At 35.1% G+C, this 27,952-nt stretch overlaps 1 protein-coding gene across 2 annotated transcripts in view; it reads right to left on the bottom strand.

Moving 5' to 3' along the window:
* CSMD3 (CUB and Sushi multiple domains 3) overlaps nt 1–27,952 on the bottom strand; it is an 885,055-nt gene that overhangs the window by 581,063 nt on the left and 276,040 nt on the right. For both annotated transcript variants that reach the window (XM_024572155.3, XM_045181698.2), the window contains exon 6: nt 15,304–15,416. In XM_024572155.3, the coding sequence (XP_024427923.2) occupies nt 15,304–15,416 (113 nt within the window). The remainder of the gene's footprint in view (nt 1–15,303; nt 15,417–27,952) is intronic.

Genomic DNA, 27,952 nt, shown 5'->3' with positions numbered 1-27,952 from the left:
AGTTTTAGATCCCTGGTTTAATATTGGTGTATCCCCTAATTGCTTAAACTGGATATTGGCAGTTTTCTATTTACCTCAGTTTTATCCTAACACTGGAAATGCCCTTCTATGGGCTAATTTTGCATTATCTATTCCTCATTGGTTTTCGTATTTAGTTTATGAACTATACAATATCACAAGAGTTCAATATGAATGTGAGAAATAGGTTGTTGCGAGAGAAAATTTACAACTAAAATAACACAATGAAGCACACCATATAAAAAATAGCATACCAATGGCAAATATGAATGAGAAATGAAAATGATAAATATAGTTTCCATTAGGTATTACATACTCTAACAAAGTGTAAAGCTTGGTTTCAGCAAATGTGTAAACGTTGCCATATATTTGTATGTGTGGAGTGCATGCCAGGTTAGAATAGGGTTCTTCCTGACTCGGTTTAAATGGAAACAGTGATTTAGTAGATTTTAAGATATTTGAGTGAAGGTAGGACATTCAGCTTCTTATACAAATCTCTTTCAAAGGAAATGTAGGAGAATCTTTGTTGTGACTCTTGGACTCTTAAGGCAGAATAAGATGAAGAAGGGGGACCAAGAAGAGAGAAGAAGATCGATGAAAATATTTCCTTTGAGAGATCTCTTGTAGATTGGTTTGTGCCCTTCCCAGTGCTGTCTAGTGAGGTGGCTTTCAATGTGATCACTCATTTATGAAATTTATCTCAGAAAGTTCCCACACAAAAAAGACTGGTGTATTCATGTCTGACAAAGCTAAAGTCAAAGTCACACATGAATAAGGTAAAACTGACATCTGTTGAGGAAATCTAGAGAGGAAGAGAGATAAGTCTGAATTTTTTGTGTTTCTTATAGCAAAGATTTGTTTTCTGTGTCACCAACCAGGATCATGGCATCATCAGAGGACCTGCCCAAGTAGGCCACCTGAAGGGTAAAAAAGTATGTCAGCCAAAGAATGCTGGGGGTGCCAAGTGTTTGGAACAAACTCTGGCAAGTGTCTGTTTAGGATAAGGATGAATCTCCCTGGTATAAGAAATCACAGAAGAGAGACGCTAGCTGGAATCACTGACGAGGTCCCAGGACTGGCCATTCCCGTCAGCCTGAATTTCAGGACCAGAGAGCATGTAGCTGGCTTAGGACTTAGTTCAGACCACTATCTTTTACCTTCTCTGCCCTCTACTCCTTTTGATCTTAGAAAAACCTAAAGGAGTGGCAAGTGGGAAGCTTAAAAGAAAAGGAAAAGGAAGGTCCAGAGACCAGAATGGCCCATCTTAACCCTCTCATTTCTTTATACAGGCACCTGGCCAACAATGCCTGCGAGAAAGAGAAGGAAGAATTTGATGATCAATCAAATGTATGATTTGATTAATATCTTGGAATTGGTACTCTAATTACAGAATTCAAACTGTGTTTCTAGCTTTAGAAATGGACTAATTTTAAAAATGGACTAATTTTTATCTCTCTAAAATTCATAAGATAAAGTCCTAACCCCCAGTGCCTTCACATGTGGCTCTATTTAGAGATAAGTTCTATAGAAACTGGTTAACTTCAAATGAGTTCTTTAGGGCAGGCCCTAACCGAATATGACTGATAGTCTCACAAGGAGAGGACATTTGGATATGCAGAGACAGACCCAGGCATGGGTGAGCGCAGAGGAAAGCTAGACGAGGACACAGCAAGAAGGCACCCATCTATGAGCCAAGGAGAAAAGCCTGCAAAGATCAGGGCCCCTGGTACCTTGAGGTTGGACTTCCAGCCTCCAGAACAGTGTGAAATAAGTGTCTGTTGTTTAAGCCACCCAGTGCATGGTATTTTGTTATAGCAGCCCTCTCACACTTATTCACCAGTTTAATGTGTCCAATGGACCTAAATGAATTTTCATCCTGTGGCAGGTGCATGTAGATGGTGTCTTTCTTTTATAAAATTAAAATATATTAAAACCTGTCAATATATCTAACTGTGAAAACCAGAAGAAATCTGAGGCTTTTCTTAAACCTTAACCTGCATTTGATATTTTGCTTTTTGATTACAGTTACACCACTTTCTGATTCACAGAACGAGTGTCCTTATGGGAAAAATAAAACCGGCCTGTGGTAGATAACCAGAACATACTGAACCTGAAACATGCATCACAATTCTTAAACAGGAGTGTAAGCCTCTCAATAACTCCGTGGTAGCAAAAGGCCTGAGCTACGTGTCTCACAGAGGGATTAGAGGCACAAAAGAAAAAGAAAGAAAGAAACAGAGGCTGGTTTCAAATAAATTCATGTTTTTCAACTTCAAAATGAGAACGTCAGAATTTTGTTGAATGCTTTTATTTTATGGATTTATTTTAAATTACATACGATGGGGTGGGAATCATACTTTTTAACTATGGATTCTAAAGTTCTGCAAGAAGGCAGACCTTGAAGTACAATTATCATAATCAAAAAATCATTAAGTTGGGTAATAACAGCCAAAAGGTGAGGAAAAATAAGAAAAATTACCCTATCCGATTCTCTCAGAGTATTACTGTGATTTTGAGTTTCCAGTGTTCTTGTCATTGAAGAGCGCTAACCAACTTCCACAAGAGGGCGCTTCACCCGATCTGCTGAGCCCGCAGAGTTTAACATGGTAGCCACTGGCCACTTCTGCCTTTTGAGCACGTGAGAGAAGTGTAGGTAGTGAGACAGAAGAACTCACATTTTAATTGTGTTCCACTGTAATTTATTTTAATTTAAATTTAGAAATAGGCAGCACAAAGTATGGTTCATTAAATACACGTTTATTGTTTCAGAAAACAGCAGCCGCGCTTAGACGCAGCATGACAGGCAAATGTTGGGAGTATATACACTGATGTAACATTGTGAGGTGTTTATTTCAATATTGTGTGCAAACCGTAAATTACAGTGAAACTCAAGGAAACCATAATTGCCAATACATTGAGATACTAATTGTCTTATTTATAAGTTGATTATTCTTTTACAAAAATAATTTCTTCCCAATAAAAACTTAATTGTCAATATGAGCTGTACTGTAAGTGTGGAATATACACATATATGTATGTATATAGAGAGAGATTTTTGAGACTCAGTTGAAAAATAAAATGCAACAGAAACCATTAACACTTTTTACATGGTGTTGAAATGTTAATATTTTGGTCATATTAGTTAAATGCAATTAAAATTAATTTTCTCTTTTTTTCTCACATTTTATGGGGCTACAAGAAGTTTTACAATTGGGGGTGTGTGTACACAACACTGTGAGGCCGAGCTGCCTTTAGAGCACCCCTTGTGAGTGACAGGCATAGGGCGCAGATTAGGCCAGAAAGTTTTAGACCTGGAAAGAAGTTTATTACCCCATTGTCTAGTCACCTCCAAGTCCTGAGATGTTATGGAAAGTATTCAAGTTCACATGTGGGGGTTCGACCCAAATCTACCAATTTCTAGCCCAGTGTTCTTTCCAGAGCAATATGTGTGTGAACAGAATAATACTTGTGTGAAGAAAAATTTATTCTCGGGTATCGTTACCTCTCGCTACTGTTCCAATATTAGTTTTTATTACTATTTTTCACCTAAACAGCTGTCTTGGGTAAAAGTTTAGAAGAGTTTTTTACATGGATAAACTAGGAAAATTAGCATATGCTTGGAAATTTCAGCAAAATTTCATGACCACAAATCTGGAGGCTCGTGTTCGCTATAGAAACTCTGTGTAGTACATGTTACTACATTTTCTGTAAGAAGGACGAATGTAACATGGCTTTTTTTCTTGTTAGGCCAATAATATAATGTTTAAATCTGACCTTTTCAAACAACAGTGCACTGGGGCATTATGAAACCATTGCCTTTTCTGATAAGGGTTATTATATTTCTTTCACCTTAAACTGTTTTATTTTTTTTTCTTATAGCTACGGATTTCTTCTTGGGTTTTCCAATAACAGTCAGTATACCTAATATAATAAAGGGAAGAATCAGCCTGTAAGAACAGATGATTTTAGCATTTGTTTTAGCCTATGCATAGGTAGCATATGAGGAATATACTCTGCTGATATACCACATGGTTAATTTTTAAGACATGCCTGTTAAATATTTGGTATAGATTTTCTGGGAATAATTTTCTTTACATATTTAATATATTGAAAGTTGTATTAAATGCATTCTTTTAAAAAATCAACACACACTTATATTACATAATCAAACAAATATGAGTCTCCAAGAAACTTACTGTGAAAGGTGGGGATAGTCTTATTTCAAATAATACTGCTATTAGACCTAATATGCTTGAAATTGCCCCACAAGTCACTTTCAGTCATACAATAAGGGTGATGATGCTTCTCCTGCTGCTACTGATAATAGTAATAACAGCTAACATTTTATATAATTCTTAACCTGGAAGACACTCTTCAAAGTGGTTTATGTATATTAACTAATTTTATAACTGACATTGTTTTATTAACACAACAGTTTTAATCAAGTACAATGTATAGACATGATTTTTTATTAACTCACCAAATTTGATTCTCAATGAATTTTAGCCTTTTCTCAAAATAAAGAATCTATTCTGTGGATTTGCAAATTTGAAGACAACCAAGGCTGGAGAACATAGTAAAATTATCATAAAACTTAGAAGCAAAACAAATATATATATATATATTTCTAAGGATTAAGACCTGGTTCTACTATTGTCTAATGTGACCTTGGGCTTATCACTTTTTTCAAAGGGGTACAGTTAGCTCATGTAGAACCTCAGGGGTGAACTAGAAAAATACACCCATTTCTCTGGGCGGTACAATGTCAGCCCACTGCTGAGCCAGAGGTTCACAGCTCCAGCTTGACACCTAGCGTGAAGGCCTTATGCAAGGCTTGCCTGCATAATTTATCCCAGATCTTTGTTTCTTGTTTGGTAAGCAGAGAAAATAATATATTCATTGGTCAAAAAGTCCATTTAGTTTTTTTCTGTAAATTAAAAGACACATTTTATTTCATTTTCACCAATAACTCTATTGATTTGGATATTTTGAATACATTGGCTACTTCCTGCTATTGCCTGCTAGCGGGTAGAGGCCAGGGGTGCTGCTAAATATCTTCCAAAGCATAAGACAGCCCCACAGCAAAGAATTACTTGGCCAAAATGTCAATGGTACCAAGGAACTTCACAAACCACTTCTGACACTTTCAACCAGTCATAGCACCTTCTCCATATACTGTGGAAATCTATTTTTTTTGTGTGTGTTTCAGTTGCTTCTTTTACCTTTTTTGAAGTAATAAAGCATAATACACTGAAACTATTATATATTTTCTTCCATCTTCAATATTTAAGTGGCTACACAAAAATTCACCAACTTGGATATTTTTTTAAATGCACACTGATATGACAGCTGTCACAATACAATCTAACAAAATTGTTTTGAATGAAATTAAAGACAAGTAAGCACTACTAGAGCTATCGTATAGAAAAAACCTAAGCAAACTCTGTAGCCAGCCCAATAATTGATGGGATATTGTGAAGACTGCATGAAATAACGCATATACAAAATATGTTATAAATTGTGACACCTGTGAATGTGTAATATTCAATTATTCCTTGAACAGTCATTGGGCATTTCTAACATGGTAAACTCTGGGGATGCGGAGTGAAAAAGCACAGATGCTATCTTTAGAAAGTTGTAAATTATAAAACCAGGTAACCATGAAACAACTCACAATCTGCTTCCTAGCTTTTATACAGTGATTGAAATATTTATATATCTGGATCTTCTAATTTACTCAGATATAAGCTATTATTTAAAGTCAGCCAATAGCAATAGAGAGTAATACTTTTTGCTCTTTGCTGGTCACTTTGAGTTTGTCATGAACCAGAAGGTCTGGTGTGATATTGGGAATGTTTAATGACAACTGGTTGCGACTAGAAACTGAACTGTGAATGTCAGCCACAGAGGTACGCAGAAAGTGCCCTACCGTGCCAGCTACTAGCCATTTGTTACGTTACAGGACAATCCAGTGGGTCCCAAAAGAGATGGGCAATTCGGAGGCTGGAAGGCAGTGCCGGTACTCTGGGTCTAGAGGAAGTGGCTATATCCTAATCACTTCTATTTCGATAGTTAATGATCTCTGCAGCCATTAGGGACTCACATAGTTTTATACCACATAGTTGTCACATCTGCATTCTAACCTAAAACTACTCGAAGCTTTCAAGACTCAAGTCAGGAGTCAGGGTCAGGTATTCTGAATGTTTTCCCGGGCCACGCATTCTGTTTCACTCCCCACATGAGCCCATAATTTCTGAACTTTCATACTTCATATTTTTTCTTTTAATATCATATTCACTCATCTTTTCACATCCTATTCAGGAAACTCTCCAATTTCAGGGACTGTGTCATATCACAGCCAAGCACAGTATCTGGTACAGAGTTGGTGCTCAGCAATATTTTTGTTGAACAAAATTGGACAGATGGGCAAATGAATGAATAAATAAATGTGCTATAATAGATCTCTAATAGGGGTTTTAACTTAAAAAATCAAACATCATTAGCAATTTGCCTGCCTCATTTATAACTTCAGGTAATTAAATAACTAAAGAAAGCATCAGATTAAATAATGATAAATTTATTGTCAGATGAAGCTAATTCTTTCCATCATACCTCACAGGATCATTTCTCAAAATATGTCCTGAGGTAAAAGTAGTTCCAAAATAAGTTCAAAGGGCTTATTTGCTGAAATAAAATAATTCAGCTTAAATTTGTTCAACCCTGTGTTTCCAAAGCTTTTTGGGCTACAAAATTGATTCTGGTATAAACACTCAACCTCCTACAGCTCTAAACTTAAGGAAAATCCAAAGTTAGTATCTCTGTCATCTGAATAAACTTCCTAAATTGTCTTTAGCTATTTAAATTTTTGAATCTAAAATAAAATATCTAGGGATTTTAATTTAATTTGATGATGCCATCTTCAAATAGCTCGATAAAATTGCCTACAAAATAAATGTAAGTAAGGCCCACAAGGCTTAACTCCTCAGACCCCATTTTTCACACCGACATGGGAGAATCAGTCACACACAATGTGCTTGACGGCTTGTACTTGCTGTGCTTGGCGGAAGTCCTTCGTAGGTCATTTTGTGCGATTACTTAGCCATCACTAAAAACAAATTACTTGTGCAATACATAGGCTCTGGTAGAAGTAACGCCTGCTTGAGTTTGGTTGGTAGGGTAATAACATGGGTGCAATAATTTAAAGTTTTGATTTGAACATTTCACCTAAAAAGTCATATGGTGGTTGAGTGTGATCTTGTTATGTCACAAAATTACATGCTTATGACTTTGTAATAAAAAAGGGTTTTTTTTAAAGACCTTTCGGAAAGCCATGATTAGGGAAAACCCAGGACATGACAAAAGAAGAGCTCTCCCACAGTCCAAAGAAGCAAGAAGTCTAAGCTGTCCCACTGTGTAAAAACTCTCATGCAAGATGAAGTAAGGAAGAGTACAGCCATCTGTATAGATTTGCTACTCACCATTTGCTCCAGGGATAATTCTGAAGCCTTACAGTATCGGAGCTTGCAAGCCCATGAAAACACACCTGCATCCAGCAGAGCAGCAGAGGAATGTGTGTCCAGCAACTGGTAGACTTATGTTTTCATGAAAGATGTGTGTTGGGTGGCAGATAGGTGTCGTTAAGTGAGTTAAAGAGCCAGCACCTTGCCACGGGGCTATGTTGGTAAGGGAAAAAGAAACTGTATTGTAGGAAATGTGGCTTAAAGAGATTTAGCTGAAGTGGAGATGGTAGATCCAGCAAAAAGTGTCACAGAATAAGCAGAGGAGGAAAGATGGAAAACCGACCATGGTAAAAGAACATACTCAAGTTGCCTTGTGGACATCAACAGTAAACATCTGCAGGAGTTTCAGTTGCCAAGAAGTGACATCACCATTGAAACCAGCTGATATTTATGAGTACACAAGGGCTTATGTACAGCCTAGTCAGTTTCACCTTATCACTCTTAGGGCTCAGAGGATATCACTTGACATAAGCTTTTTTAAAAAAGGAAGAAGGCAGCAACCTAAACCTTAAGAGTTTCAGAATCTACCCCAAGGTTACTAATTAACATAAAAGAGACTATTCTAGAAGAGATTGGGAAGTTTTAAGTTTAGTTTATTATCAGCAGGAATCTGTGGACCAAATTAAAATGTTGCTCTATAGTGATATTTTTGTTGTTTTGCAGTTGTTAAGTGCAATATTTTAAGCTACTATATGTTTCAGAAAATATTGTCAGAATTACGAGTGCATATTTGATAGATTATCTCCAATTCACAGTAGTTGCTCTATTTGAAGATACCAATCTAAATCACAATAATTTTACTAAAATATTTCTAGTTTCTCATAAAGTCCAAGTGATTGTAACATGTGGTTAATATAATTTCCCTTTCACTTTATAAAATATATCAATAAAAGGTTTATATACAGATTAAACACTAAGATATAATACTTATTAAATATTAAATAAATTTTAAGGAAACAAAATACTGGCTTAAGAAAGAACACTTAGCAAAATAAGCATTAAAGACCTTTTCAAACAATAAAATTGTGATATTTTTCCTTTTTTACTATTAGTCAGAGTCACTCCTGTCAATGAATATTGACTCAGTTCCTTAAAAAATAGTGAAAATTATATAACAACATCTCCATCTACTCCTGAATGTGATGATTTCTGTGACTATTTCTTAAGTACATACATTTTTTTTCCTTTACACTTGGCTCAAAAGCCTATTATCATCTGATTTTAAGCAATCATCTATATCAAAATATGAATTTAATGTTTCAAAGTGTAACTTTTTCTCATGAATGATGTCTTTCACTCACAGGTACTCTCAGTATTATTAATATATAATATTAACTCAATCAGAATAAAAAGGACTATAAAACAGGCAAGATAAAGGAAATAACATTATTCCTAACATTCTACTTTATTTCTAAAACCTCATTTTATATACATATATATTATATATGCATATAGATTATATGTATATATGTATATCTAGTGTGTGTGTGTGTGTGTATATACACATATATATATATACACACACACACACACTGTAAAACTATATTCCAACTCTAAATACAGTCATATGGCTTAATTTTTAATTCATAAATGTTAAAATGTATAGCAAGATAAAGAACTTTACTATAAACTATGTTTGACCAGAGTGAAGCAAATTAATCACTACACTGTGTTTCTGATAAACAACACTTAGCTCAGTTTACCAGGGTGTGTTTTGAAGGGGAACTTATATTTCAGGGAAATTTGAAATTAAATGACAGTTAGCCAGTTTACTATCAAACACACACACGGCTGATGAATAGAACATTGAGCTGGAAGATAATATAAAAATTGGTAAATACATTTTGAAGACAGAAATGAAAAATTAAGTATAGTTAGCTATGGAAGAATTTAATCCAATCATTTTATCAACGAATGTGGTAAAAGTCCTTAAATTTTATACTGGTATGACTATAAAAAACACACTTTTGTCAAAAAAAATGCTTTTGGGAGTTTTTATTGGCTGTTTTGGACAGATCAGTGCTTACTTAGACAAACCATTTTGTCTATTAAATGTGTTATTTTCATGATCTCTGATGACTGTGTCGACAAGGTACAAATACGATGATAAATCCGAAAGACTAGATGGGTTCATAAAGCAAAAAGAAAAGAGAAGTTGCTTATTTTTAACCCCTCAGTAAAATAAAATAAAAGAGAATTTCTAGGTGAAAGTAATTATTTTGAATTGAGAGTGATGTGAAGAAAAAAGATGATTTTAATAAAAATTAAAAGAAAATAAAACAAAATACAAGACTAGAAAATTTTCTCAAATACTAAAGATCAATGAAATTCAACTTCCTGTTCTTTCAAAACTCAGTTAATGAAAATAACTAGCTTACCTCACAAGTTTAAAATAATGCAGTTTGTCTATGTATGTAAAGGAGAAGCGGGGGAGGGTGGTGGGTTTGGCTGGGGTGGGGTAGAGGGGTGGGGAGAAAATGCAGACAAGTGTAATTGAACAACAATAAAATACTTTTAAAAAATAAATAAAATATATGATGAAAAAAAGGAGATTATTTTGAGATAGGGATTTAGTTTATGAATTTTCCCACAGCATGTATTCACTAAAAATTAAATAATACTATAATGTGGAAAAAACATATTCAGCAAGACTTCTTGAATTATGCTGACAAAGCCCCATTCATTGTCTGTACCAAAAAGCCTGTTTGCCCACGCCCAACATTCCCATGACAATGAACTACACCTATGCTGTCAGAACCACAGTTTTTATCTTCACTTACGGTGTCACTCTCTCACCTTCAATCTAGAAATCATGCACCTGACCCACACTGACAGGTACTGAACTAGAGGAGGGGCTTTATGACTAGCATGGTGGATATGATTCCCACTCTTTTATTAACAATGGATATATAAAGGTACTGATGTGGGCTCTATTTTTAAACCTGGACTAATGTATGATTGAAAAAATTCAATTATACAGAGCAAAATGCTTCTCATTTTTACTTAAAAAAATAAGTTCTGTTTTAAAATTGGGTTCTAAGGAAAAGTACTTTTTCCTGGGACAAACATTGTTTTCCCTTTTTAATTGTTTTCTGAGTTCAAATTTTATCTTTGATCACAATTTTGAAATGATTTGTACCTTGTGGTTAGAAAGTGAATTTCTCACCACTCCATATGGTTGATTACCTCTTTCCTCTGAAGCATCTTTCTTCACTGCATATCTGACTTTTACTGGAAGTCTTACTATCTTTTGGTTTGCACAACAAAGTGCCTGGCGACTGTGACTTTAACTGATGGGGAAATGAAGGCTCAGCCAACTCAAACAGCAATTAGCAACCTCATAATTCAACCCTTGACTCCCAATCCTACACTTTGTTAATATACGATGCTGCATCCCCAATAATATCATTTATCTTTGTTCAGTAACTGTGCACATACACTTGTCAAAACATTTCCAAGTGTAAACAATGGAGTAAAAAACCCCAAGTTATTTTCACGTAAATTATGTGCATCAGAAATGCCAAGGGACTCTAGGTAACTGAGGGTAATGGCAGTGTGTTTTCAATACGACTTGAAACATTGGTCCATGAAATATGTGTTCTCACCAACAATTACACAGGTGATACAAAATTATGATAACCTCTTTGAGAACCTGCATAAAATATTATTATTCATAAATTAAAATAGACTCTGTTAATAGTGATGTATCTTTGTTAAATTGAAAATAACTATCTATAAAATACTAAATTGCATAAGAATTACATGAACAATATGTAAGAAAAGAGAACATAATCAAAATGTGGTAAAATCTGTAAGGATTTAGAAGATTTAATCTATAAGATAGAATAGTAATATACTTCGACATTTGGAATTGATTGAATGCTGCAGTTCCTAAAGTTACATGTCCAAAACAAGTCTGTCATTATCTAAAGCCACAGCATCTGTGCACATAAAAAAGGTTAAATGTATAATAACTTAAAGTGAAAAATATTGTAATAATATTTTGTACTTGAATAACTGAGGTATATAGATAAAAATACCTTTAATAAACATCATCATCTAGAGATAAAATATTTTGTATGAGAAAAATGAGTGTCAACAGAAAATCTTCCAATTTGGAAATTAAGAAAACATGATCACAATGGAATGCAGCACAGCAGAAAGAAAGGAGCTCCTACCCTTTGTGACAGCATGGATGGAACTGGAGAGCATTATGCTAAGTGAAATAAGCCAGGCGGTGAAAGACAAATACCATATGATCTCACCTATTAGTGGAACCTAATCAACAAAACAAACAAGCAAGTAAAACATAACCAGAGACATTGAAATAAGAACAAACTGATAGTAACCAGAGAGGAGGGAGGAAGCCATGGACAAAGCCAAAGTTGGGTAGCATCAAGGATGGGAGATGGGGATGGGTGGGGCAGGGTTGGGGAGTGGTGGGGGGGAAATGGCGACGACTTTACTTGAACAACAGTAAAAATATTTTTAAAATGAAAGAAAACATGATCAAATATTGATAGACATAGAAAAGAAATAAATTGTAGGTTTACAATAAAGACCAAATGACAATAATATGTAGATTTGAACAAATAAATAAGTTTTGAACACCAGAGTAAATGGTTATACTATTTAAAAGTAGGAAATTGCACAATTCAAGTTCTCATTAAAGGAGGTTTAATGAAAATTGAATATGGGAACATTATTGAAAATAAAGACTAAAATAGTAAAATGATATTGAAATGATTTTCATTAGGAAGAGTTGAAAATTAAAGAGGAAACATTTTAAAAGCATAGAAGAGATAACAGAGGTTTAAAAGAGACTTACAGTATAAATAAACTCAGGGGTAAAAAAGAGGTGCTTTTGTTGATTTTTGTAAGAGTAAACTTACTGAATGGGGGATCTGGGAGAGGGAAAGCATTTTCTGTATCAAAGGGATTTTATTTAAATCAATACTTTCCTTAGTACTCTTGAGTTACAACAGAACTACATTGTTAGCGTGTTCTCCTCAAACTCTATTTAATCCCATTTATATTATGATATCTAAACCAATAAAGATGCAAGCCTATAACACAACTTGATGGAAGCTCTATTGGTGAAAGCATGTTGTTGTATCTATGCAACTACTCTATCAATTATGCAATTAACTCTAAAAATGGCTACTGGCATTTAGGAACTCCTAGTAGTATACAGTTCATTTTCATGGCATTTTATAAGACCCAGGTTAAACAGATATGCTATGAGGAAAATAATGAGTCTTTGGCAATCTAAGCTCCATTAAACCACTAAATATTTTAAATATTTTAAATATTTTAAATAATTGATAAATTGATAATAATTACTCAATAAAATGTTGAGTTACAAGAAACTCTTACGTGGACAGTTGGTTGTGACTGTTGTATATTATATTCCACGCATTTTCGATCTTGAATTAGTTTTTGTTGAGATACCACTGAAATTAAATGGTAGCATGGGATAATCTAAAAAGCATGATTCTGACTTCATGCTAGGGTATGTATATCAACATGTCAGAATTATTATTTTTACAGCTATTTTAGTGTGCTTATTAAAGTTTTTCAGTATACATTTATTTAATTGCAGTTTTAAGAATTGCTTCTCCAGCTGAACCTATGTTGTCCAGGTAAAATATAATTTGGAGATAATGCAATGAGAAAATCAAGTCTGAATCAGAAAAGTTTCAAAAGGATACAATGAAAAGGTGTATTTTGTATAATAAAATTTTTTTATTGATCTTGTTACAAAATCTTATCTTCTATACTTTAGGCCACTTTATCTTTTCTTTATAGTGTAAATATAGATTATAAGATTATATTCAAAATTATCACCTTTTAACTTATTTTTCCTGCTGAAAATAGAAATAACTCATACCCCATAAAACACTTCCTTTCTGTTTTACTACAGCGAATTCATTGACATGCTATTTTTCAGTGATAAAGCCAGACAGACAATGCTACAAAATAAAACTGCATCCTGAAAATACTATAAAAGTCAATTTAGGATCAGCAAGTAGAATATTGAAAATGATAATTAAATACAAATCTACTGGCAGTTTTGCACCATTGTCTTGTAATGCAAAATGACTCTATTTACCAGTTTCATGAAACCACACTGCATAAAGCAAATGAAGTACCATTTTATTTGGGGGAAAGATTTATTTTTCCTCCAGAAAAATCTATTTAAATAGAAGTTTAAACATTTCTATTTAAATATGAAAAAAAGTGTTATTTAATTCATAGTAAGATAAAGAAGAGGAGCCACGTGACTTAAAGATTCTATGACCACATGGGTCAAAGAAGGTAAGCCTGCTGAATTTTCCCATGCCATCCGCCTTAACTCAGGGCAGAGGGGAATCAGAGCCATACAATCTGCGGATGCACACAGCTTGGGAGAAAAATCAGGCTCCACAACAATCACTTCTTGTCAATTAAAAAAAGTCCTCTGATTTTCGAAGTACACAAGCATTTTGGAAAATCAAATTGGAAACTCAAAATATTGTTCAAACTTAAAGGTGATGTAGGTTAAAATGGAAAGATTAAAATTACTATGGTTTTGACAGTTATTTTTAATAATATATAATAAAATTTTCCATGAATATTTAATTTTTAATTTTAAAGTGTAGTGTTCTATGATGAGTAATATATTCTGAAGAATGTTAATATTACACATAGCTTTAAGAGCACATTTGCATTCATATTTCTTTTTGAATTCACTACATTAGAAATATAAATTATAGATTTTCCTACAGTGGATTTTATCTAAAACCTTTACTATCAAGCTACTTTTTCAGTGAATTTTATTACGGTGATACTCAATACACTATTATAAGTGTCAAAATACCAGCACATTAGTCTGTTGCTATTAGTGTGAGACATTGTATTGATAGGGCAGTAAAGACAGGATGCTGGTCCTTAAAATATAAATTGACTGTTAAGATTTGTACCCCAGAAAATAATATGTGGTCTAATCCCATTTTAGGTATAAACTATAAGCTGTTTAAAGTCACCATATTAAGTTTTCAAAGCGGTTAAGCCTGAAGACTACCGAAAAGGAAATCATTAAAAGAAAACAAAGAGATAATTGGAAAAATGTAACTGCATTAATGCTCACTATTCCCTGAACAGTAGCCGATACACTATTGAGAATGAAATAAATTATTTACATAATAGTCTGAGGATAAAGTACACTAAACCCATATAAGCTAGTTTCATTAGTACTCCATCTTCATGATAATCTTGTTATAATCAGAGTATTTTCAAGTTAATACATCAAATACTAGATCCCACTTAGTCAAAATTATACCTGTTAATAAAAACGGTAGATAAGAGACTTAAAAAGGTTAGTTAAACTAGCAATAGCCGCCACACTGCATAGGAAAGTTAACGTCAACTGACGGAGAGACTATCTACAAGTGCAGGCTTTCTGCAGTGTTTGGAGGTGCAGCTGCAGGTAGCATGGCCAACCCCTGAAGCACGTTATGACAGTGAAACATAACACCTGTCACATGCTACCGTTCAGGGGTCATCATACTCTTCGTCCTGAACACCGTGCTATAAAAATCAACTGAGTTTTACACTGTAATTTAGCTATGATAATATTTTACCCTAGCAAGAGAATGACCATTTTTGCTTGTTCAAATTACCATTTATTAATGCCAAAGATATGTTGCTTCTATCACAAAATGCAGTTGTGTATGCCAAAATCATTGTACACATCAAAAGAGGCAGAAGTATTGGTGAAATATACCTTGATACGGAGCGCTAAAGCCACGGTATCTGTGATTGCTGTCGGTAACAAAATGCAGTCTGAGCCAGTTTTTGTTGCTGATAATTGGTGGTGGGATATTCATTCCAGACAACCTGGATTACGGAAGACAACAACAACAACACACATTTAAAAGGCTTTTTAGCAGTAAACGGTTTTTACTGAGTTGGGGCTCCCCAAAATTTTTCTAGCTGTACTTTACAATATTCCCAACTTTGTATTATTAACTTTTTAAGCACAGATGAAATAGTTGTTTTGTGCATAGAAAAGTCAATAATAGAATAGTGTAATTTCACACACATTTTGTTCCTATTAGGCTTCATATATTAATAAAATCAATAAAGTGCCTATGATTTTTACTCCCCCAAATTTCTTGCACAGATAATAATGAACATACTAGAAGCGGAGCTAATGGTGCAGGTGGTGGTGTTCCCGATGTTATTACTGATACAGTATAGGTACAAAACAGAAAGACTTCAAAGCAATACGTATGCTTTTCCCACCTAATATATTTTCAGTATTTCACATGTGCCGGCAAGTTTCGCAACTTCATTTCACAGGACAGAACTATTTTAACGTAATTTCACAATGCTATTAGTTTTTGTGATTAACTTTCTTTATAAAATACAGGGTCTGGCACAAATAATGCCCCCTTTTGTGTTTACAAAATCATAAGCATGCAATTCTGTAACATAACAATATCACAATGAAGCACACAATATGACATTTTTAAGTGAAATGTTCAAGTTAAAACTACAAATTATTACACTCGTATTATTACCCTACCAACCAAACTCAAGCAAGCCTTACTTCTGCCAGACCCTGTATATTTATATAATGCACTAAAGGTCTGCTTCAATTGATTAAAAAAACATTGTATTTTGGATATATGAGGTCTGTCCAGAAGGTATCCAGCCATGTTATGTGAAAAAAAGAGACCTTTTTTAAGGAACATACACAATACAAGAAACATTGTACATAGGACAATGATGCCTCAGTCCCCTTCCCTGTAGGCACCTTGGGACCTCACACAGCTCTCCCAATTGACATCAGTTGCCACATAATATTTTCCTGAATCTCATGAATGGACTGAAATCGCTTCCCTCTTAAAGGTGATTTTAGTTTTGGGAAAAGCAAGAAGTCACAGGGTGCCAAATCTGGGCTGTAAGGGTGGCTGGGTCACCTGAATGATTTGATGTTTTGCCAAAAATCTCTGCATAGATGTGATGCGTGAGTGGGTATGTTGTCGTGATGAAGCTGCCAATTACCAGTTGCCCATACTGACGACTTCTGAATCATCCCAGTAGTTTCTGTGGAGGAATTTTCAAGCTTAACGCAAAATCTGATGCAGATTTGTTGCTCTACTAGTTCATTTTGAATGTGACAGCCACACAGTACTCATGCTCACTCAATGGTGTCTACCGCCCCCACTGACTAGTACAGTGAAGTCATCATTGTTCATACATGTGCATTCCAGTCTACTGTCATTGGCTGCCAGGTTACATAGATGTCACCTAAGCTGTTCTCATTATATTAACAATGGTTGGACTTTTTCCAGACAAATTTATGTATTTAGTCTCCGCAGAGCTAGTCACAAAAAGTAAGAAAGCTTTTTATAATCGCCTTAAAGCAAAACCTTGAAACTATGCCCCACATATTTCTAGGTGTGTTATAAAGCCAAGGTATAGTCAAAATAAATAATATTATAGAGTTAAGGAGACTTTTAAAAGACTAAGGTTTTCTCATAGCCAGTATATGCTGTATCTTCACCACTCTTCAAAACTTAACATTTTTTTCTTCATCGGAAGGCAAAATAAACAGCTGACTTCTGTGTGTGTGTGTGTGTGTGTGTGTGTGTTCCTGTGGTGAGTATAACCCTTCTCTCGGTCAATCTAGGGAACCAGTAGGGGGACACTGGAATATTTGTCATTGGGCATGTATAATCAGGAGTGAAGTTTAGAGATGGTGATGAGAGCAAGCACCCTTTATCCAACATCCTCCTCCCTCACCCCCCAAACCAACCTTACCTAGGATGTTTGGGAGCTAACCATCACTTACAGTGACTGATCCCCAGCTAAGTCACAGAAGTCTGAATTCACCTTTATTGTACCACTGTGCCCATGGGTATAAAACCTGAGCTCGTATATTAATGTAATCTAATTTTCTTGGCCTCTCCTATAAACAATTTGGGCTTTATCCCATAGATTTCTCATTTCCCTTCCTTTTTTTGGATCCTGTCTTTAACTTTACTATATCAATGCCCTATTTTCTCTTTTTAGAGAGGTGTTTCTCTTTATGGGTCCAACCAGCTTGTTTTTAGTATCAGAATTTAGTAGATACATATAATTCACCTGTACAATTTTAAGACACAAGTTTTAAAATTTTCACTTCATTGCTTCCAGAAAATATCCATGTTACATTTACTTTGTCTGCTTATTGCTCAGTTTGGTTCAAATAGCAATTTAATGAAAAGAATATTTGGATTTGATATAATTTAATTTTCAATAGAGTAGCATGTTTCATGCCAGGTTTTGATTTATAATTTGGTTCTCTTCAACTCCCTGATCCGATAAGCAGAAATATCCTTTCAGAAAAGTTTAAATTATTTTTGACAGGCTGTACATATTTTTAAATGCAATGAGTCTATATTGCATGGATAGTTGTAATACTGTATGTTATTACATACAGTATATTGGTCACCTGGTACTGCTCGTTAGTTACACACAACTTATACAATATGACTTTGCTTATGGTTTATGCAGAACACTAGCAAGGTAATCTACTTATCTTTGCACCCCATCTCACATGTTACCAGAGGAAGTCTTAGAAATGGAAAAGTAAGAATATATGCCACATAGAGTCCATTAAACTAATTATTTTTACTTTTTTATTGTAATTTTTCCATTATAGTCCTCTTATACCACTCTGCCCCCCAAAATCACCAAACTGCTGTCCATGTCCATGAGTCCTTTTCCCTCAATCTCTATACCCCCTACTCTCCCACCTCCCTTAGCTGTCATCGGCTCTCTATCTATGAGTCTGTCTCTATTTTGCTTGTTAGTTCAGTTTGTTTGTTATTCCACATATCAGTAAAACCATGTGGTATTTGTCTTTCTCTGACTGGCTTATTTCACTTACAATGTTTTCCAGGTCCATCCATACTGTTGCGAAGGGTAAAATTTTCTTCTTTTTTATGACTGAGTAGAATTCCATTATGTAAATGCCCCCGAGTTGTTTTCACCACTCAACTACTGATGGACACTTAGGCTGCTTCCATTTCTTGGTGACTGCAAATAAGGCTGCAATGAACACAGGGGTGCTTACGTTCTTTCAAATTAGTGTTTTGGGTTCCTTCAGATATATTCCCACAACTGAGATTGCTGGGTCAAAGGGCAGATCCATTTTTAATTTTTTTGAGGTATCTCCATTCTGCTTTCCACAGTGACTACACTAGTCTGCATTGCCCCCAACAGTGCAAAAGGGTTCCCCTTTCTCCACATCCTCGCCAGCACTTGTTGCTTGTTGATTTATTGATGACAGTCATTCTGACAGTTGTGAGATCTTTCATTTGCATTTGCATTTCTCTAATCATTAGTGATGTTGAGTATCTTTTCATATGTCTATTGGCCATCTGTATGTCCTCTTTTGAGAAGTGTCTATTCAGGTTCTTTGTCCATTTTCTAATTGGGTTGCTTATTTATTTTTTGGTGTTTTTTAAGTTCTTTATACATTTTAGATATTAACCCCTTATCAGATCTATCAGCAAATTATGTTCTGCCCTCCTGTGGGTTGTCTATTTTGTTGATGTTTTCTTTTGCTGTGCAAAAACTCTTCAGTTTGATGTAGTCTTGTTTGTTTATTTTTTCTCTTGCTTCTCTTGTTTGGGGAGATATATGTGATACAATATTGCTCTGAGCCATGTCTGAGATTTTGCTGCCTATGTTTTCTTCTATGATACTTATGCTTTGGGGTCTAACATTTAAGTCTTTAATCCAATTTGAATTTATTATTTTGTATTGTGTAAGAAGGTGGTCTAGTTTCACTTTCCTGTATGTATCTGTCCAATTTTCCCCAACACCATTTATTGAGTAAACTATCTTTATTCCATTGTATGTGTTTCCTTCCTCTGTCAAATATTAATTGACTGTAAAGTTGTAGGTTTATTTCTGGGCTCTCCATTCTGTTCCACTGATCTATGTGTCTGTCTTTATGCCAGTGCCGTGCTATTTTGATCACTATGGCCTTACAGTACAGTTTTATATTAGGTAGCATGATTCCTCCAACTTTGTTCTTCTTTCTCAGGATTGCTGTTGCTATGGGGGGGCTTTTGTGGTCCCATACACATTTTTGAAATATTTGTTCTACTTCTGTGAAATACATCACTGGAATATTTTCTATGTGGATTGTGTATGTACTGAACACCCTCCAAGCTGGTTGGGTAGCTATTGAAACAACAAAGATATCATCTTCAAGGAACTTATTCTGGTGGAGGGGGAAAATAATAAACACATGAATGAAAAAAAATATGTATATAGCATGACAGGCTTTTATAAATACTATTAGTGAAACTACGTAGTGTAAGAAAGAGAGTGATATATTAGATCAGAAAAAGGGCTCTCTGATGATGGCCCCATTAGTTGAATTCTCAAGGAAGTGAAGCCATGAACCACGTAGGTATCTGACATGTGACATACACAAAGAACCTCGAGCTGGGCTCTACGGCTGGAGTGGGGTGACTGCCAAATACAAGGGTTGGAGACGATGTCGGAGGGATGGCAGTTGGCCAACACTGTGTAGAATCTTGTGGGGAAGTTATTGGAATGCTTTTAGTAGAAGAGCGTCAGGTCTGCTTTGCATTTTACAAAAACTGACCTGTTGTGTTTAACAGAGTGTGGTTGCTACAAGTAGAGATTATTCAGGTGATTTTTGCTGGTGTACTTTGGGAATAAAGTTGATGGTGGTGGAGGCAGATAGGGTTGTTCCCTGAATTAATTTTTCTGAGAGTCAAAAGAGTTTGTAAGAAGCGGAAGAGCTAGAGATGATTTCAAAAGTGTGGTCTAAGCAACTGCAGAGATGAAGCATCCCTAACTGAGATGGAGGAGGATGTCGGAAGTAGAGATCGTGGAGGAATGAGAGGGGCCCAGTTTTGAACATGCGAAGTTTTTGGTGCTCATCAGAAGTTCAGGCAGAGCTATCAAATTCACAGTTGAATGCAGAAGTCACTAGTATATATGTATGATTTAAAGCCATGTTTCTAAATAGGGTCATCAGGAGAATAAGTGTTAATATTGAGGAGAAGAGGACCAAGAACTCACTCTGCTCTGGTTCTCTCCACCAAGGTTAATCCCAGAGGCACTGCAGAGAGAAAGGTGGAAGGAGAACTTGAGAAAGTTTTCTCCAACGGGGGAATATGTGGATCCTTCCTTGAATCCCTCGGTGGATTAGGGAGTGTGACAGCCAGTTTTGAGGACAGGAGAATAAAAATAGGAAGAGAGATGTTATTCTGCTCTCATTTTTCTTCCGCTCTTGCCTTAGTCTGTCAATGTGCTTCATCTATAGAGTTGGCAATTCCCAAATTCCCCCTCATCTTAACTCGTCCTGGCCGAGCGACATAAAGTCGTCACTTAGACCTGTGCTGCAGATAAAGATTTGTGAAAAACAAGTAAGGACCACTAGCTTTGGGGAGGTTTTTGCCCACTGTCCACTGCAAATCTAAAGGTTTAGTAGGGTTTGAACTCACACAGTCTAACTTTGAAGCATATTATTTCTAGCAAGTGGTATCAATAATTTTTATATTAATAATTGATCTGTTTTATTTCCTCCCATTTTGTTGTATGCCTTTAATGCCATTTTTTGGAGAAAAACTAATTATATCTGTGTTATCTTGTCGTGATATTTTAAATTGCATTCATGCTTAGAAATCCATTTTTATTCAGGAAATAAGTGAATCTCCATGTCTACCTCCTACAACATATTTCTGCTTCTATTTTAGACATTGAAATATTTAATCCTTTTTTCATACATTTTAGTGGAAAGTGGGAGTGAGATATAGGTTGAATTTTTTTCCCCATACAGCTGCCAATTGTCCTAGTATCATTTGAAAATATTGTATTCTCATTTCTTATGGAGATGATTCCTTTATCACACCTTATGTTCCAATATGTACTAGAATTACTACTTTGTTTCATTGATTGCATCCATTTTCACGTGTACCTAAAACACTGCTTTAATGATTACATCTATTTGCATTTCTATGTTCGTGGCTAGTACAAAGGTCCACCCTCATTATTATGGTTTTTGAAAAGTTTTAGTTATTTCTACCAGTATTTTTTCCAGACTTATTATCAGATCTCTAATAAATAATTTTTGAAGTTCTGACTAGAACACTATTGCACTCATTTGGAAAGAACTAACAGTCTGGACCATGACTAAAAATAGTTAACAACTGGAACAGCCGAATCACAAACTAATTAGAGTAGACAAGAAAATTATCAGCTTTGTTTTCAAATATTTTTGAGGAAACTCCATACTGTTTTCAAAAATGGTCGCACCAATCTGCATTCCTACCAACAGTGCGTGCATGTGTATATATATATATATATATATATATATATATATATATATATATATATATATATATATCAGAAGAAAGATTTCTATAAGAGATGTCTGAAATTTTACTGCCTATGTTTTCTTCTAGGATTTTTTTGGTTCCATGACTTACATTTAAGTCTTTAATCCACTTTGAGTTTACACTTTATACTAGTATAGCATGAGGAGGTGGAACTGCCTTATGACCCAGTGATTCTACTTTTGGGAATATATTCAAAGAAACCTGAAACACTACTGTGAAAGAATGTATGCACCCACATGTTTATTGCAGTGCTATTTACAACAGCCAAGATTTGGAAGCAGCCCAAATGTCCAAATGATAAAAAAAAAAAGCCGTGGTATAATTATACAATGGCTACAGAATCATTTGGCTACAGAAAAAGCAGGAAATCTTGCCCTTTAGGACGACAGCATGGATGGACCAGGAGAGTGTTATGCTGAAGGAAATAAGCCAGTCCCAGAAAGACAAATACCATATTATTTCACTTATTTGTGTAATATAATGAACAAATAAACTAACAAACAACATAGAACAGACTCAGATACAAAGAACAGACTAACTGCTGGCAAAGGGACAGTGGCTGGGGGACTGGTATAAAAGGTAAAGGATTGAAAAAAAAAGAACATACAGAGACAACAGTATGTTTGCCAAAAGGAAAGGGGGCGGGGGTGGTGGTAGAGGGGAAAGGGGATAAACGGTGGGGAAAAGAGGCTTGACTTTGGGTGGTGAGCACACGATGTGGTATACAGAAGATGTGTTACACACTTTAAACCTATATGGTTTTATTGACCAGTGTCATCCCAATCAATTCAATAAATAAGTGTCAGCCTGATGCAGTCATCTCTGTCTTCTTTGATATCTCTCAATGATATGTTTGTCTGGTTTGGCTTATCTCTAGTTTCCTCACATTTCCTTTACAATACATAAATAAGTTGTGCTAATATTAAAAATGAGCCACCTACTACACAGTATTCATTTTTACATAATTTTGACAGACCAAGTAAAAAGAATTATTTTTTTTAAGAATAAGAAACAGGTAACACAAAGGAAGGATGCAAAACCAAAGCAGATCAATAAATATGAAGATCTCCAAAATAAAAGGGCAAGGTATATTGTATGGCACATATACATATTTTTATGTTTACATTTACAATTATACCAAGTCTTTAAAATAAGGAAGATTTGATGATGGCATATTTTTAGAAATGAATTTAGGAAGGATTGTAAAAATGTAAGGGAAGCAGTTAGAATATTTCATCCCTGTTTCAAATCCACATCATTTGTGATTAGGATTCTGTTTTCAGTGATTATATGAGTACATGATATACCCATACCCATGTAATAGTGTAAATGACATAGAAAGGGTCACATTGTTTCACATTACAGAATTTTCACACAAAGTCGATTATAACACATCTGAATCTTACAAAAATCTCTCAACAGCTATGATAATTTCATGAGAGGATTTGTTTTTTAACAGTAGATAAGTTATCTTTACAGGAAATGAAAAATAAAAAAAATAACCTCAGTTTGAATACAAATCAAAAAAATTTAAAATAGATGTTTAAAGCATAAGAGTTCTAAAGTGAAGTAGCATAAGTCTAAACATCTCCGAAGTCATACATCGGAAGTGATAATGCCTAAATCTGGCTTGCAGGACTGCATGCAACATAGCATGTATTATGTATGATTGATAAGAGGAAATGGAATAGAAAGCAATAAATAGAAATCTTGATTTGTTCTGTAAGCTTTTACGCCTATTTAAATTTAAAACATGCAAAAATATTGTTCAAAACATATTTGCATTCTATACTGCACATTCAGTTACCTACAGAAATAAACTACGTGTGGTTGGTGATCTGATTTATAAGCTTGCCGGCAGAGTTCAGAGGCAATGTTTCAGAAACAAGGAGACTACCACGTCCTAAATAAGAAAATAGCATGAAAGAATTACCGAGCTCTTTCAGTGATGGAAGAATCACACATGTCAAAGCCAGAACACATTCATATCAAGCTTTACAGAACAGTGCCGAAAACTTAAAAAGAAACATTTTAAGTATATATTTGTACATATCTGTACGTTTATTTTAAGCTTTCTATTTTTAGATTCATGACGTGCCCAGCAATGACACTTCTCCAAATGTGGTTGTCTAAGGGACAAGCTGTTTAAATACATATGCATGAAGGCTCTTTAAGTATAAAGTGTTAGGCATGTGAACCAATCCAAACATCTCTGAAATATCAAAATACTTTATATAGACAACTATATTAACTGTATAATTTGAGATAGAAATTATACATTCTCATTTTTTAGCAATTCCAAATTCTGCAAAAGAGTGCAGTTTTCCACATGTAGCAACAGTGATGCAACATTTGGTGGGAGAAAGGAAGTGAGAAGGGGGAACTGTAAATTTAGATTATTATCAAATTGTCATCATCCAATTTTATTTCAACAATTTAGCATAGAGTCAACATGAGAAGTGACAAATACTCTAACAATTTTCCTACGATGTACTCAAACTGTGGTGATTCTTTTGAAGCTGATGTTTTGTGCATTAAATGATGTGTTTCTGACTTCGGTTGAAAAATACGCTTTTGGTGAGGGTGGTTGCGGTAGCCTGGATGGCTATTCTAGGAGTCATTTCATCTCCCTACTGCTTCCAGTGAGCATTACACATAGTCTGGAGAGACAAACCACTGCCCATTCAATGCCTGATTTTCAAAAGTGGTAATTTTGTAAAGAAATTTGGTGAAATCTCCAAAATTAATATCTGGGGTATATGTCAAGGTATATACGTATTTCAAATATCTCCATTAGGTCAAAAAAATGTTTCTATAGAGAAAATATTTTTTCATGTTAAAAAGTGAATTATTCTTTTCTGAAAATCTATAGTTGCAAATTTTACTATCTTTTAATCTTCAGTTACTCAACTTTATGCACAAAAAAAGTTTTATACATACAATTTTTAAGCACATTTTTACTGGCTACCTACTACATACACAGCAACCAATGTGAAATATATATTTGAAGAATTTTCAGATCTCATGAATTAACTTCAGCTCAAATGCTGTGTTTGTGTTAAGAAGCTACCAACCACTTTGGCCACCGAACTCTATTATAATTTCCTGAAGGTCGAGGTTTCATCGGAAATCCGTCACAGTGTTAGGAGCACACACATATAACAGGTGCTCGGTAAACGTGTGCTGAACTGCATTAAATGTCAACACCTAACCTTCGGGAAAAAGTCATCACTTTTTCCCATCACAGAAAAGAGCAAATGTGACAAGATGATATGTCAATAACAAACTGTGGAAATGGGATTTTTAAAGGACTTCACTTAAACTTACTTTCACTTTTCTCATAATAAATTTGGAGATGTTTCTGGTAAATTTCTGGTCAAATGAACTTCAGTTAACTATTAATAGGGTCTGCGTATTATGATGGCAAATGTGCATATTATTCATTGTCATAATTACAGAAGGAGGTTTGGGGAACATTTACCTGAATGACCTTAAAACAAATTAAGAGTAAAAAGTATTTCAGGGATCATATATTAGAATTCTATTATAAAATATTTATTTTACTCTTATATAAAAACATTTAATTTCAGCCAAATTATAAATTTATTCAGAGATCCTATAGTTCCGGTGTGTTTTCCTCTTCCCCCTGTCCCATTTGATCTCTTTGCTCCCCCTCTAAGTGACACTTCTGAAAAGAATTCTATGCACAGATGGTCTTAATTTTCTCATCTAACTTCTCCTCTTCCACCTACTCCCCATAGGCTTCCAAACATTCTACTTAAGTGACTCTAGAGATGGCCAAGACCATTGCACTTAGTAATCCTTAATCCTGGAACACCTTTTCATAGACATTAGCACGAGTGTCCCTCATTTTCCCCATCACACCTTGTCAGTGTAAGGGCTACCCTGATCATTACATTAATATTCTTATCTCCTCCCTGGATTGTCTATCAGCTTTCCCTGTATTGTTTTATTTCAAAAACTTACAACCACATAGCATATTTTATATTTTACTCAACTTGTTTATCTGTCACGCCAAACGTTATGATTTATTCTCAACTCTATCATCTCCTATAATAGTTTCTTGCAACAAGAAATCAATAAACAGCTTCAAGCTTGCCAACTTCCCTTTACATCCTTATATCTTTAATCTCTTAGCAGCATCTATACGGTTCACAGTGTCTCCTTCGAGAAGCATTTTGTGGCATCCTCTCATTCCACACTCCAGATTTCCTTCTATTCCATTAGCCTGTCATTTTTAATGTAATTTACTCACTCCTTTTCTCATTGTAAAATATTTGGGTTTAGTTTCCTGAGGTAGTCATGGGCCACCTTCTTTAATGAGTATGCATTCAACCCAAGTGATCTCTCCAAGTTGCCAGATATTAAACATCCCCCATTGTCAACTGACTCCAAACTATACATAACTAGACAATCTTCATTTTCCCTTGAGCTTCAGACCTTTGTAACATTCTGACTTTAATTATACTCCTGTATATTAAAATTATTTTTCTATATCCTGGGTTATGCAATGACAAATTTAACAATGAGAAAGGCATTAAAAGTATTTATCTTTTAAGGTTCAAGTTCAGAACAAGACAATTAAGTAGGTGGCATTTATAATTACTTATATACAAGGGTTTTAAAGGGGACAAGCAGCCTTCTTGGGGTAGCAGAGTTTATTACTTAAGTAGTTGTCCCTCTATCCTCATCTCTCTGTGGGACAGGCAAGGCATTAGGTATTGTTCCTCCCAGAGCTGTGGGCCCTGAGAGAATTGCTCCTGTAGTTTGAGTACCAAATACCAATCTAAGACCATCAACACGTATGAGGCCTTATGAGAAGCTGGCATAAAGAACAGTGATAGTTGAGTGTAGGGGGTATGATATAAAGGCAAGAGAGCACAACAAAGGACCAGTGAGGTTTCCAAGATTCTGACAATCGATCAGAGTGTTGTCCTAGGAGACTTTTCACAGACACTTCAAATGTTGTAAGTTTCATACCTTTTGTAGGGCACCAGAAAATGTGCACTGACCCCTGCTCTGATAATCTGTCATTTCTTAAATACAGGACAAAATGAATAAATAAAACCAAACAGGGTCTGACAGCACACAATGCCTGCACTAAGAATACCCAGGCAACAGAGGAAATCAGTGTAGAACAGCCAAGTAGGATGAACAAATGTGCGGGCATCAAATACTACTGAAACCACCATCAGAAAGAAAATTCTCTCTTTTCTTTTGTATTTTTACCATCACCATTAAGTCCCCTATACTCCCCCTCCTGACACCATCACCATGCTGTTGTCCATTTCCATGGTCCTTTCACCCTTTCTGTTCAATCCCTTCATCCTCCTACCCTCCCCCTCCTCAGCTGTCATCCTGCTGTCTATTTATGAGTCTGTCTCTATTTTGCTTGTTAGTTCAGTTTGTTCATTAGATTCCACATATGGGTGAAATCATATGGTATTTGTCTTTCTTTGACTGGCTTATTCCACTTAGCATATTGTTCTCCAGGTCCCTTTTGCACTGTTGGTAGAAATGCATATTGGTACAGCCACTATGGAAAGCAGTATGGAGATACCTCATAAAATTAAAAAATGGATCTGCCTTTTGACCTGGCAATCCCACTTCTGGGAACATATCCAAAGGAACCCAAAACATTAATTTGAAAGAACATAAGCTCCCATTTGCTCACTACAGCATTACTTGCCATCACCAAATATGGAAACAGCCCGAGTGTCCATCAGTAGAGGAGTGGATAAGACAACATGGGACATTTACACAGTGGATTATTTATTAACTTGTGAATACTGTTATCAGCCTTGCATCCCTGGGATGAATCCAACTCAATCATAGTGTATGATCTTTTTAATGTATTGCTGGATCCAGTTTGTCAATATTTCGTTGAGGATTTTAGCATCTGTGTTCATCAGGGATACTGGCCAGCAATTTTCTTTCTTTGTTTTGTCTTTACATGGTTTCAGAATTAGAATAACA

The sequence above is a fragment of the Desmodus rotundus genome, chromosome 8, assembly GCF_022682495.2.
Source record: "Desmodus rotundus isolate HL8 chromosome 8, HLdesRot8A.1, whole genome shotgun sequence".
Classification (NCBI taxonomy): domain Eukaryota; kingdom Metazoa; phylum Chordata; class Mammalia; order Chiroptera; family Phyllostomidae; genus Desmodus; species Desmodus rotundus.
This window is presented reverse-complemented; position numbering and strand designations above follow the sequence as displayed.